Source organism: Poecilia formosa, unplaced genomic scaffold (genome assembly GCF_000485575.1).
Source record: "Poecilia formosa unplaced genomic scaffold, Poecilia_formosa-5.1.2 Scaffold168, whole genome shotgun sequence".
Taxonomy (NCBI): domain Eukaryota; kingdom Metazoa; phylum Chordata; class Actinopteri; order Cyprinodontiformes; family Poeciliidae; genus Poecilia; species Poecilia formosa.
The window spans coordinates 887,746-900,998 of record NW_006800107.1 but is presented as its reverse complement, the minus strand read 5'-3'; the positions used below and the strand labels follow the sequence as shown (position 1 = coordinate 900,998).

Sequence of the window (13,253 nt, the reverse complement as noted above, 5' to 3'; positions counted from 1 at the left end):
ATTTTCCCCTCTTCTTCACCCCTTCTTTCTTTTTTGAAAAGAAAACATTTCCCCTAAAATCAGAGGTCTTGTTGCAAATCGTGTGTTTCTGTTGTGTGGAGTGAAATGGACTCTCTGACTCTGTGATCTTTCTGAAAGAGCTGGCAGTCTGGCCCCAGTCGGTGTTTCATGTTGCTCAAACCAGCGCCCTGACTCCATGACCTCTCAACTGAAGAAACTTAGGATTTTAAATTGAAATGATCAGAAAAAGGCACAACATACTGTAAAGTGGAAGGATTGCATTAACATGTATAATATACAACATAAGTGACGCAAAACGTTAAAAGGGATGATTATATTGGTTCTCTCTGTGGAGAGGAGAAGGAGATGAAGGAAGACACAGCCTCCTGCAGAGCGTAACAGCCTGCATGCCACCATGAAGCTCTGATCTTCAGCTAAAGTGCAGCTAATGGCAGGAATTACCTGCACTTTGCCAAACTACCCGTCCCTGGAAGCCTAGATGGGATCGCACACAGAAAGGAGGAAGAGGAGGAGGAGGAAGACTCACCGTCTCCAGCTGGTCCATCAGCTTCATCAGGAACTTCCTGCACTCCGGAGTTTTGCTGTCCAGCTTCATTCCGGTCTGCATGGCGTAGAGCCGACCTGCAGGAGGACGGACATGTTCATAAAACTTTAAAAAACTCGGCTTTATCCTTCATTAATGGCTTCAAAAGCCAGGAGAGAGAATTACAACTTCATTAACGAGTTTTCAATGCAACGTGTTTAACCATTTTATTTCACAATCAAACATTCATTTCAGACAAATTATCTTCTAAAGGTGAATGATCATCTACTTTCTGAAGAACAATTAATTCAATTGAAAGTTTTTTTTTTGTTCTTTTAGAAACATTTTTTTATTCCTGTAATTTCTGAGGAAACTTTAATTGATTTTTTAAAAATAATTATTATTACAAAAGTAAATTAACATAATTTTGAAGAGTTTTTTATTATTTCAAGGTCTTTGAAGAATTAAAATTTTGGAATAAATTTTGCTTTTAAAAATATCAATAAGTTTTCAGAGGAAATTTGTTTTCTTAGACCTTAATTATTTCAAAGTATTTTCTTTTAAGTCACATCTTTTATAAGACTTTCTAGACAAATATTTTAGAGGACTTTTACTTTTAGAAAGTCACACTGACTTCATGACCTTTATTTTCTAAAGCCATTTACTTTCCATTGTTTTCTTCAAGGAAAACTCTTTAAAATGTAATCTTTTAAAGTCACATCATAATTTTATGGCACAATTCCTTATACTTTTTCTTTTCTTTCTGCATTGCTTTATTTTCAGTAGCATTTTTTCAAGGTAAATGTAATAATTTCAGTGATTTTCTTTTTTGTTTTTAAATCCAGATTTTAGCTGCATTAATCTATTCACTGGATTTTGAAGTTTCACACCAAAAGATCCTTTTACACTAAAATAAAAATGTATTTTTCAACATTTACTAACAGTAAAGTACTTTTATTTCTGACTGAAAAATGTTTTGACAGATTTTTATTTCCAAAAGTCCCATTAATGTCACAGATCTCCTATTTGCTGATGCTCTGGTTCAGAGGATTTTCACCGTTTTTAGCCGTTAATTCTGCATTTATTATATTCATTAACTAAAGTTTTTCCTGCCTGCAGGTCATCTGATGTTAACCAGATGCAGTTTGGTGGACAGAGACGTTTGACTGGTCAGTTAAATGTCTCTGTCGTGTTTTGGGTCGTCTCGTTGCCGTCGGCAGCTCTTTGTTTTCAGCGCCATCGTCCCGCACAGCAACCAGCAGAACAAAGTCCCGTTTCACAGAGGCAGCGTGGAGACGGGCCGGTCAGCAGGACCTGCGCTGCTCACAGCTTCCAGAACATGGATGCTGCCTTGCAGCGCAGGAAGCCACGCACAAACAAAGGCTTCTTCTGTCGCAGCAGCTGGACGGCCTCCCACTCGTCCCATTCCTCCCAGTCGGCCCAGTTCAGCCCTCTGCTGGTCAGCTTACAGGAATCTCTCTTAACTTGCAGTTTAAAAACCAGCTGATTTTTGTGTTTTCTGGTTTTCTCTGAGATGATGGAGTCTCAGCATCATTTCTTCCTGTCCTGCTGTTTGCTACTTCCTGCTGCTGCTGACTACAGCTCAGATAAAAATGGAAACCGCTTTAAAGCTGTGTGAGAAAGGCTAAAAACTTTTTTTTCTTCCACAGCAGGTGTGAGACGCAGCACTGCAGAGGCAGGACAGAACCTGTCTTCATTCTGAGAAATATCCAACCAGAAATAGAAACGCTCTGCTGATCAGCTCTGGTGACTTCAGCCTCGTTCTGCTGACGTTTCCTCCTCACTGACGTCCAAAGGAGTTCAGAACATTTTAATGTCAAAACTACAAACTTCTCCAGGATACATTTTCCATTTCTTGAAGCTTGAATAGAAAAGCTTAATCTTTTAAATTTATCACAAATATTTCTGCAAAGATCAGAATCAGAACAACTAATTATGTATGTATGGATGGACAAATGAAAGGACAGACAGATGGATGAAATGATGAACGGATGGATGAAACACTAAATAAAGTTTGGATTATTTTTCCATTTCTCTTTTCTTCCCTCCTCCTTTCACATGGAAAACACTTCAGCGATATTCCAGAGTTTTCCCGGCTGTTTCCAGATTCTGCTGATGATCTAGTTAAAAGATGGATATGAGGAAACGGATCGAGTTTTTCCTGACTCTGGAACGGTTTCCAGAGGTCCATTAGCTCTAAAGAACAGCCTGGACGGTTCTGACCCGCATCTTTAAACCCATCAAAATGTTAAATCGGGTCACACCATGAAAGCTCATAGATTGCACATTAAATCAGCCCAGAAGCTGCTTCCACAAGCATCCAGTCGCTCTAAATGGGGCTAATATTTGCAGAGCAGGAAAATATTTACATTAACGCTGCCAAAGTAAAACCTGACCAGAAATCACACTATCAGAGCATCAGAACAAGTCATAATTCACAAATACTGGCAGCAAAATCAGAGCTGGAGTCATTAACAACGTCAGCGACCCAATCAGTGTGAAACGGTGTCTGTAACGCAGCCAAACAGCGGAGCTGCAGGTGAGTTCTGCAGAATCATTACAGCTGAATGAATCATGGTTCTGACTGCAGCTGAAAGCGATCGGACCGCTCCGAGCATCAGCTGGGTCATCAGCAGGCTGACACGCTGATTAAAGGGACGGATAAAAGCCTCAGGACTCTGATGAGAGTTCTGATCAAACACATTCCAATCGGACGGGTTTTTCTTTCTGCGTTTATGAAAATGTCTCAATCACTTCTCCAGTTCTTCCTGAACCAGATCCAGCTGCCTCATCTTTAACTGGTGGGAAATTTACTGTCTGGGAAACGTAGGAAATCCAAACTGCTTGCACATCATGAGCTGATCTGAGTGGAAACTAGACTGGAGCTCATCCCTGAAGCTGCTTCTGTCGTAAAGCCTGACCGTCTGCAGAGAGGCGGCTCAGAACCCAACGAGTCCCAGCTGGCCCAGCGGCCCAAACACGTGGTGCTGCTGACCTCCAGTGGCCTGGCGCCATCACTGGGCCATGTCTGACCCACATCCAACCCAAACCCGAGTCCTCTACTGGACAACATTGTGGCACAGGAAGGGAATTTAACTTTGGTTGTCAGAGTAACAGATCAAAGTATAAATATGTAACCTTTACAGGAAACGCATAAACAACATAACAGAGGCATTTGCATTTATTTTAATACAGACAGAAAAAGATGGTTTCATGTGACAGAGCAGAGTCAGGGGGGGAAATCCATCTCTGCCGCGCCACCTGAAGGTAAAAGTTTAAAGAGTTTGTGTCCAGGATGTGTGGGGTCTGCAGAGAATGTATTCAAAGGGTGAGTTGTGGGAAAATATATTGATAAACTACAAGTTAAACTGTTAAAATATGAATAAATTAGTGTATCTGCATTCAATGAGAACTTCTAAAACTAAAATAATACTGACCATGTTTGGCAGAATACAAACTGCTTTAAAACAATCTTTAGTCATGCAAATGTTTTTTTGAAGCCTGGTTCTGTCAGGAGGGATGGACCAGAACTCCAGCTAACTAATGTGAGGATTGTGTGGACGAAAACCCAAAACATTTAACTCAGGTCAGACAGTTTAAAAGACAGTCATCCCTGATACTGAAATAAGTTTGAAGAAAATTACTAAAAAAGTCTAAAAAATGTTCTTGCTAAGTTTTTTGGCTTTTAGCATATAGAAAATAATTCTAGTAATTCTGACCCAGGTAAAACTGATTTAACTTCAGACTGAAAAATATGTGTGCAATTTTTTATTTTTTTTGTTTATTGAAAATTCTGATTTCAACTGGATATAGAAAAGGCCGACGGAAAAATAAATTGGATGCTTTTAGAAAATTACCAATCAAACTTGAAAGTTTTTCCATTTCTGAGAAGCAATTTTTCCAATAATGACAACAATCACCAAGCATTTCAAAGCCTTCAAAGCTTGAATCACATCTGCTCAAGAGTGGAGCATCAAACACGGAGTGCTCTGTCTGAGAGCACTCACAAAAAAATTACTAAATTAATTTCCTTTTGATCCCAGGATGCAGCTCGGTGAGTCAGAACCTGAGGAAGTGGAAACAAACGCGAGGTCACAGCTGCTGATTCAGGATGGTTCAACGCCGAGTGACTCAACGTCCCGGAGAAATCTAAAGGTTTCTTCAAATGTTACACAAAGCATGAAGCACCTCTTCTTTATTATTGCAATTATGTTTAAAGGGAAGTTTAAATTCGCCAGAAACTTGAGTCCATCCTTCAGTCCAACCTGTTTGTGGTGCAGGCTGTTGGTCGAATCAGCTTTGATAATATTCCAATTAAATCTGGACAACATTCTATTCAGTAACTTCCTTTAATGTTTCATCTGTGCAAACAGGACCTAGCCTTAAAACTCACTACTGCACATCAGATTAACAACGTTATTCAGTCCCAGGGTGTGTCCAAACTCAGTCACTGTATCTTTCAAAAGACCCGGCTGACCAGATCCTTCAAAAGATGCAGCCTCTGAATTTACACACACCTTTAATGACCGCCAGCTCCTGTAAATTTCTTTGTCACAACTTTATTGTCACTTCATTCCTCTTATAAATTTAGCTAATAATTATGAGCATGGACATCTGGAATAAATAAAATTTGTCAAAATTTATTTTGAGTCTTTACTTTGGATTTGTTCCGATTCAGAGGTAATTTTCTATTATCTACTGATAGTTTATTTCAAATAAATGTTGTTTTGTGACTTAAGTAGTTATTAGAAAACAGCAGGAAGTTAACTTCAAGTTATTATGCTTTGATCAGGGATCATAATCTGTCATATTTCATAAGAGGCTACTGGAGCAAACAGGAATTGGATCCACTTTCAATGAAATATGAGTTCATTACAGAACCTTCAGAAAGTAAAATGTGATTAATTGAATTAAACCTGTGATTTCAGCATTTTTATTTAACTTTAGATCTTTTAAGTTTATGCATCAATTTTGAAGAAATGTTCAGCTTTTGTCACAACTTTCCCACCTTTTTTTCATAAATACTTAATTTTTTCCAAAACAAATTGTTTTTCAGATGAATTGTACAGGAGAAATGTCAAATTAAACACAGTAAATGACTTATGACGATCAGACTGGGTCCTGGGCAGCCTCCTATAGAGATCCACTGAATATAAATAGAAACTGTGAGCAGTTTATGTATTGTTTTGTTGAGGCTTTAAAGCACCACTGTAGAGGGGTTCGGTACATTCCTGCAGGTTGAGCCATCTGTCATCCCGTGGACAACCTGAACCTGCTGGACAGGAACTTTAACCTGCTGCGTCACTCTGACACAATGATCACCTGTGAAATGTCTGACAGACTTACAGACACTTGCTCATGCTAACAGAAACTTCACAGAATATATAGTCATTTATAAAAGTCAGAATTCAGCCTAAAGTTAAGAATATCATGAGAAACCTTCCACCTTAAGCAGTAGTCAGTATTATGCTACGGAAGCGTTAGCCTTCTCCTAAAGTTTGAACTGCTCAAACGATAACCTATCACTAACAATTAACTATTTTTATCCCGCCGGTGTTTATCACTAAGGAAATTTCGCTCTAAAACACTTTGAATAAAAGTTAAAGCCAAAGCTGCCGCCCTGTTTCCAAGTAAACAAAGCCGAGGAGCTAACAGCTAGCGTTAGCTGAGGACTTACAGTAATAAGTCACCACCGGGTCCCGTTTCTCATGCTCCTGAGCGGTCCGCAGATGGTGCTGGATGGATCTGAGTTGGGCTGGTAAAGCCATGAGGGTCCAAATACTCCTCCACAAGACACAAACTCAAGAGAAACGGTCAGTGCTGTTGTTAGCAGAGTGTTTGTGTCGCTTCCGCATCTCCGTCCAATAGGAGGCGGCCGTTCAATCGGCAGGGATGACGTAAACCCGTAAAGAGGGGAAGATCACGTGATCACATCTCGCGGGTCACTATGTTATGAACTTAAAACTTTAATTTTAAATGATTACCTCAGTAGATAGACTTTTTTTTTTAATATATATTTTAGAACCGGACTAGGACTTTTTCAGCTTTTTCACATTTTCATGAGAAAAAAGATGCAAAAAAAAGGAAAAAAAAGAAAAACAAAACAAAACAAACAAAAATATCTAAGTAGCACAGAAATTTCACATAAAGTAGCAATGCAGAGATGAAGCTTCACTTCACAACACTTTTCACCCAACCTCAGTCCAAAATGAGGCCCTACATCCTTCGAAGAACCAGGTAGGTTGGATCATTCGAAGGATCCCAGTTTGAATCTCCTGTTAACCCTGGAATGAATCATGGGATGAAGGATACACCAGTCCTTCAAATCCATGAAAAACAGAATGCATTTGTAGACCACATTTGGAGGAGCCTTGAAACTTAGCTGTCTTTTGAATGACGCTGCCTCTCAGTTTGGACACACCTATAGAGAACAGGTTTCCATCACTGTTTAGAAAAAATATGGGGAAGTCTAGAATTTAATTTATGTATTTTCAGGAAAATACATAAATTTATTATTTTCTTTTCTTGTTTTTTTTCTTCTTTGAAATTTTCCTTGTTTTTTCAACCTAAAGAAGTTGTTTTTTTTAAGCTTCATGGGGGTGTATCCAACTAGTTTTCATTTATTTTAACTTGGGGAAGGCTTGATTGTCAGTCTTTCATCTTTATTAAGGATCATTCATTCCCTGAAAACAAATGTGATTTGCGTTGTGACTAATTAGACTCATTTTTAGTGAGTGTTGGATTTCACCAGGGTTGTTTTTTGTGTTCGCCTCCTATGGCTGCATCCTCAGGCACCTGTCTGTGTGGACTGTACTGAAACAAATTTTGCTTAAAGTCTGATTCTGATTCGGATTCATACCTTTTCAGATTTCTAGGTCGATCAACCAAGGAGTCTGATTGTTTTCAGTTTAAGATATTTTTAACTTCATCTCTGTTTTTTGCAGATCTGGAGTCCACTTAAGCCCGGTTCACACAACAAAGCCAGGCCAGTGAAACGGAAATGTTTTATGGGTTTTGTGCCTTGCATTTCAAAACCTTTGGTTGCATACAGGTAGCTTCAAGACATAGACAGAAATACAGCTTTAAGATCCACAAATCCTGCTTTAAACTTTTAAAATCTAGTATCAATTTTGGACTCAAATGTGAGCAAGTAAGGCAAAAATTCAATCACCTTCTGAGCCAATAAAATGTTTTATTCAAGAGATTCTGTAGTCTGTGGAAACCAATACATATTTACCAACAAGATACACTGAAGAAAACAAATCTAATCAAGCATTAAAAAACTCAGAGGAAATTAGATTTCAATGGCAGCAGAAGGATTTGTAGAGGGGAGTTTGTCTGTCACAGCTAAATGACTTTATGGTCTGTGGAAGAAAAGAAACTTTGATTTAATCGATCTGGCTTGTGGTTGGATGAACCTATGACCTGATGTTCTTCTTCATAAATCCTACTGCTTTTAGTAATAAATATTCATCTGATGCCAGTTTTCTTTGGTCCAAACCACAGAAGGGAATCCTGTTTTTATGTGTTCCAATTACAGACTTGGAAATAAAAGTAAAATCAGATTTGGAGAGCGGCCATGACCGGGGGTGATTCAGCGTAGTCCAGGCCTTCATGTTCACTTCTATAATTCATTTTTACACTCATTGTCTTCAGCCTCGGATCTGATCTTTGTTTCCCTGACAAGATCAGGAGGCTGAATTGGTTTGGGGTACTGAGAACTGTTACAGGTAAAAATAGATGGCATAGAGAGACAAGTACATGAGGATAAACCCCCGGAGGTGCATACAATGTTCCATCAGCACTCTAATTGGCTGATTTTATGTTTTGAATGCAGATGATTAAACTATGGTCCCATTTCTTAAATAGCTAAGTGATTTTTATGTTCCTGCATTAACATAAATGTCAAAGCTTCCCTTCTCCTTTACACCTTTATTTATAGCTTCCACAGCTACTGGCACTTCTTTAAAGGTACATAAAGAGAAAAATGTGTCCTTGGTTACATCGAATGCTGAAAATATTTGAAAACCATCATTTGAGGCCATCCAGTTGATGACCAGCAACCGTCAAACAGTTGTTATAGAAACTTGATGGCCAAATGTGACAATCTTTCCTGAGGTTTACAGTGAAACTTGAACCTCCTTTTTGTATCTTGACCAGAAAAAATGGGTCCTTATCCATCCTTGTTGTTTTAATTTTCCAGTCTGATATGTCTGCAAAGACGGTGACAAGTTTAGACCAGTGTCTGTTTTTAATTATCCATATATGATTGCTCTGTGTAAACTAAAAACAGCATCAGCACAATTTAAAAATACCAAGTGTTGGTATGAAAGCTGCCAAACTAAATTGTTTTAATAAAATAAATTAAAAAAAACAAAACTAATGTGAGAACATTTTCTTTAATAATATCATAACAAAACAAATATCAAAATTACAATATCAGTCAGACAGACAGTTTTAATGTGCATACATTGGTCATGAGGTGTGCCTTCCTGTAGCTAAGATACTGAAAACATATTTGAGGGGTGAAATTATGTCAGTACAAAGACAGAGATGTGGGAAATGGATGTAGAAAGCATTTACCGTTTCTTTACACTTAGCAAAATGAGTACAAACTAGAGTATGAATAGGAATTAAAGCAGAAAACATGCAGTAGTGGAAATTTCATACACATGATCACATGTTGAAACCTTTAACATGTGCCACATGAGAAAACATCCCCTCATTTTTTACAGTTTTAAATATGCTGGTTAGCATGCTAGCAACCACCCACAGTTAGCATCCTAATCTGGACTAGCTGCTACCAGCTAACCTCCTGAAATTCCTGCAATTAGACTGGGAAGTATGCAATGGATATACAAATGCATGGAGGTTTAAAATACTAATGGATGAAATCAATCACTGGTAGCATGCAGGGTGGGTCATGAAAGAAGCCCTGAAGAGGAACCGTACAGTGATTAGTTTACTCTGTATTGGGTGTGATCCACTTTTGTCTTGTTATACAATCCTGTACCTGAGATGATAAACAGATTGCTAAAAACTTCATAACAAAAGTTGGATGGATGTCTGAGTAAAAAATAGTAAAATAGTACAGAAGATTAAATCATACATCCAAGGACAGACACTGACATCAAAAGGAAAAATGCATTAAGTAGCTTAAATCAAATAAATGGGTATGTAGAGGACATTATGTTAAATTCAGTGGTTAAGGACTAAAAGACCAGAATCAGATGTGAACAAAGATTAAGGGCAGCTGCTGTAAACAAACTGAGGATCATCATAACAGAAGCAACTTCAAATTTCCATCTAGTTTTGCTCACATCCATTAAAATTATTATTAACTGTTTGTTGTATTGGGGAGGGGAGCATCTATCTGTGCTCATTGAAAAATATTCTCAATGAGCACAGATAGATTTTTGACATATTCTCAAAAAAAAATCAACACAACCAAGTTTTCTATTGCTTCTTTTTCTTACTTTGTTATACTAAAGTTACACTGAGCTTGTATCTCTTTTAGTGACGAGGTCTGGGTCAAGACATTTTGATTGCTTTGAATTTCATGGAGATTAATTCAATCTGTTGGCCTTTCTGGGGCACTGGGTTGGTGGGAGACTTTGGGCTTCTTTCAGGACCACCGACTTTTTGTTTTAGCTTTATCAAACAATAACTGTCAGCAGTAATCTGAGTTCAAGAGAAGATGCACTAGATTACTCAAAAATCAATGTATATGGTGAAAAGAAGATCATATAATGTGACCATCTCAACCCTACAAACTTTTGTTCAGCATAATATTAGATCTGAGGTTCATCTCCAAGAAATGTTCAGATCTCTGTGAACCTTCAGTTAAAAAAAATCTTCAAGTTTGGGTCAAAACGAGCTTTCCTTCTCCACTAATCAGAAGAAATGCATGGGATCTTAGCAGCTTTAAGAAGCTGACACTTTCTGGCCATCCAGTCCAATCATTCAACACTTTTCGACCAAACCAGTACAGAACCGTCTTCTGAAATACACCAATGGATGGTCATTCTATACATAAGGGCAGCAAACAAAAGAACAGCTGGTTCTGGCCAGCTCTGACATGCCTGCACCTTCCCAGATTTCCTGGTGCTGCTTACTGACGTACCACAGGTGAGGTCCGACTCTAGCACCAACGTTCTGCTTCATGAAAGTCCCATTGACAATGAGCCCAACATGAACAGTTTGAAAATATGACAGATATTTTCACTCACTGTGTTTGTGCATGAACCTTTCTGTCATTGATTGCTGAGATAACCAAGTCTCCGGCAGAGTATTTCGAATATCTCAGCAATGCAGAGAAGAATGGTGATCACAGTGAAAGTGTACATAGCACTGAGGAAGATGGTTTTTTCAAAGTGTTCAGGCACCATGCACTTAGTCACATTGAAGGCCTTCTCCAAGGAGCTGGCATCACAGACGTACACCGGGTGAACCTGAGGACAGCAGAGAGGTGTGAGGCAGTGGGTACGTTGGGTTTGGTTTATTCCACAAGGACCTGCAGTTCATCCAGACACCAACCTTCAAAATCTAAGTCAAGCTGTTGCATTCTTATCAAAGACAAGTAACTTTCTGCACCAGCTCTACAAAACAAGCCACACATGTTCATGTATTGAACATTGAGCTAAAAGTCGTCAGAAATGGACAAACCTGAAAACCAAAGAGGTGGCTCTGTAGCCAGAAGGCGATGATTTCTAGAATGATGCGGAGCAGAACGGAGATAATGTAGAAGACGGTGTAGATGGGCCGTTCAAGGATTTCCTCTTGCTCTATATTCTTACAGGCGGCGTACAGGTGGAACCACGCTCCAGGAACCAGGACAGATACCAGCTGCAGCGCCCAGAAGACCTGCAGAGAGCAGAAACATATAAACAGGAAACACTGGGTGTTAGGGATAAAGGTTCTCCCACCATGGTGTAAAAGCTAGCTGTGTCAACTCCCTGCAAACTACTAAGTACTTGAAGAATTCAGTAGTTAGTAGAAAACAGTCGATAACCAAAACTTCACAAATATCAAGTAAATTAATGCTTTAGAATTTATTTGGAAACATTAAATTAGTGGAAACTAGGTGTGCAAATGCTTTCAAGGTTAGCAAGGCGCTAAAGCACTAAGCTAGAAATTAGCTCCGCTACTAGTGCATTAGCAAAAGTGCGCTGCCTGCATCCTGCATGCAGGAAAAAAAAGTCGCCTTGAACCGTTCTGCTTTAAGAAATTATAGCAGTTGAATGTTGTATAATCATTCCACCCTGGAAAGTAACTTAGGCCTGTAAGATGAGGTTAATGTTGAGTGAGTTGAAACATCTGACCAGTACTGTGTTTGAGGTTTGTGCTGAGGTGTTTTCTCTGGTTCTGACTCGTAGTGTTGCTTGGTCCCACCTGAGGTGTTATGGGTCTGAACTGGTTGTAGCAGAACAGGTTGAGCTCTCGTCGATCCGGGTCGCAGCTGAAGTGCAGAGCTTCATTCCCGTAGACCGCGAAGCCAAGAACACCCAGAAAGAACATCCGAACCGAGCCGAAGAACAGCGTGTGGAACTGGCCGATGACAGTAGGAGGCCTGAGCTGGAGCACAACCACAGACAGACACACAAAGATCACTCAGAGGCAGAGTTAAAATTGGTCATACTTGGAAGGGACCGGTTACTCTTTTTTTTTTTCACAAGGTTCTGGTTACAGAACTGTAGAGATTATCTTTCATATCTCTCCTCTGTCTTAAAGTCCTTTTACAGATGACTGTGCTGGGTTTTAGAGTAATCCCCCTCCAGTCATGCTCATGTACTGCAAGTCAGCTACCTGAAAGAAAGCCATGCTTTCCCAGAAAGAAATAAAAATAAATGTAAGTTAGCTACTTTATTCACAATCAACTAACTCAGTCTCTGTTGGAAGCAGTCTTTGCCCAGCAGTAGAAGAAGAGTGATCAGTAACAGACAATCAAGATGATCAAAGTTGAGCATACATTTATGAGCTAAGACAATATTTACTTTAACTGTGAGTTTTTCCATTTTGCATACAAAACGTCTGATTTCCACAGATCACTTTTAAAGTAATAACCGCTCTTCAGCTGACCAACCTGCCTGTGAAACCACAACCATTCAAGGACGTTGCATCACTTTCTTTTTCAGTCACCGTCAACTCAAAATAACTTTTTATGTTTGCTTCAGGTGATTTTTATCTTTTATAGAAAAAGAGTTAGTGCGCTAAAGGGGAAACGGAAATACATTTCTTTAATAAGTTCTGATGTAATAAACACCCTTTCCACTGGTAGGTCTCTGCCTTACCAGAGGTATGAATTTAAATTCCAAGCCTCTGGCACGTAGTGGAGGACTCTGGCTATGTGTGCTTCATGCTAGCTTGCAACTTCTACATTCTGTTTATTACAGCCGTGTGTAACTTCAGCGATGGTCAAAATTAGGCCAGCCTGGTTGATTCGCTTCAAAACAGTAGATGGAAAAATGTGTAATTAGCATTTTTCACTTTTCTAAAAGTTAACTCAAAATTCAAATGACAGTTGGATGGAAACATGGCTAACATCTGACATGATCCAGCTGAAATCTGACTCTGTCTGTGTTTTAACTTCTCTTCAATCCACCATGTGGTGAATTCATTCGCAGAGACTCTCAGGTCGAAAAAACATAATGTGAGGAAATTTGAATAAGGTTTTGCATCAGGTTTAGCT

General features: G+C 39.1%; 2 protein-coding genes across 4 annotated transcripts in view; both read right to left on the bottom strand.

Moving 5' to 3' along the window:
* LOC103146777 (vacuolar protein sorting-associated protein VTA1 homolog) lies at positions 1 to 6,442 on the bottom strand. Its single transcript, XM_007564814.2, has 2 exons — positions 6,243 to 6,442; positions 1 to 642 (listed from the first exon to the last, which is right to left on the bottom strand). The coding sequence occupies exons 1-2, from the start codon at positions 6,331 to 6,333 to the stop codon at positions 446 to 448; spliced, it is 288 nt and encodes a 95-aa protein (XP_007564876.1). The 5' UTR covers positions 6,334 to 6,442; the 3' UTR covers positions 1 to 445.
* A 2,506-nt stretch (positions 6,443 to 8,948) lies between these two features.
* The window catches only part of LOC103146778 (gap junction epsilon-1 protein-like), a 43,318-nt gene continuing 39,013 nt past the window's right edge, over positions 8,949 to 13,253 (bottom strand). For all 3 annotated transcript variants that reach the window (XM_016677889.1, XM_007564815.2, XM_007564816.2), the window contains exons 2-4: positions 11,957 to 12,139; positions 11,231 to 11,428; positions 8,949 to 11,016 (exon numbers count right to left, since the gene is read on the bottom strand). In XM_016677889.1, the coding sequence (XP_016533375.1) occupies positions 10,819 to 11,016; positions 11,231 to 11,428; positions 11,957 to 12,082 (522 nt within the window). In that variant the 5' untranslated portion in view covers positions 12,083 to 12,139 and the 3' untranslated portion in view covers positions 8,949 to 10,818. The remainder of the gene's footprint in view (positions 11,017 to 11,230; positions 11,429 to 11,956; positions 12,140 to 13,253) is intronic.

What these genes read in the sequence shown, in the direction of transcription:
- LOC103146777 (XM_007564814.2), bottom strand. Translation starts at nt 6,333, where the DNA reads ATGGCTTTACCAGCCCAACTCAGATCCATCCAGCACCATCTGCGGACC. An exon ending in CCCGGTGGTGACTTATTACT is followed by an intron (nt 643 to 6,242) that starts GTAAGTCCTCAG and finishes GTCCTCCTGCAG; the next exon opens with GTCGGCTCTACGCCATGCAG.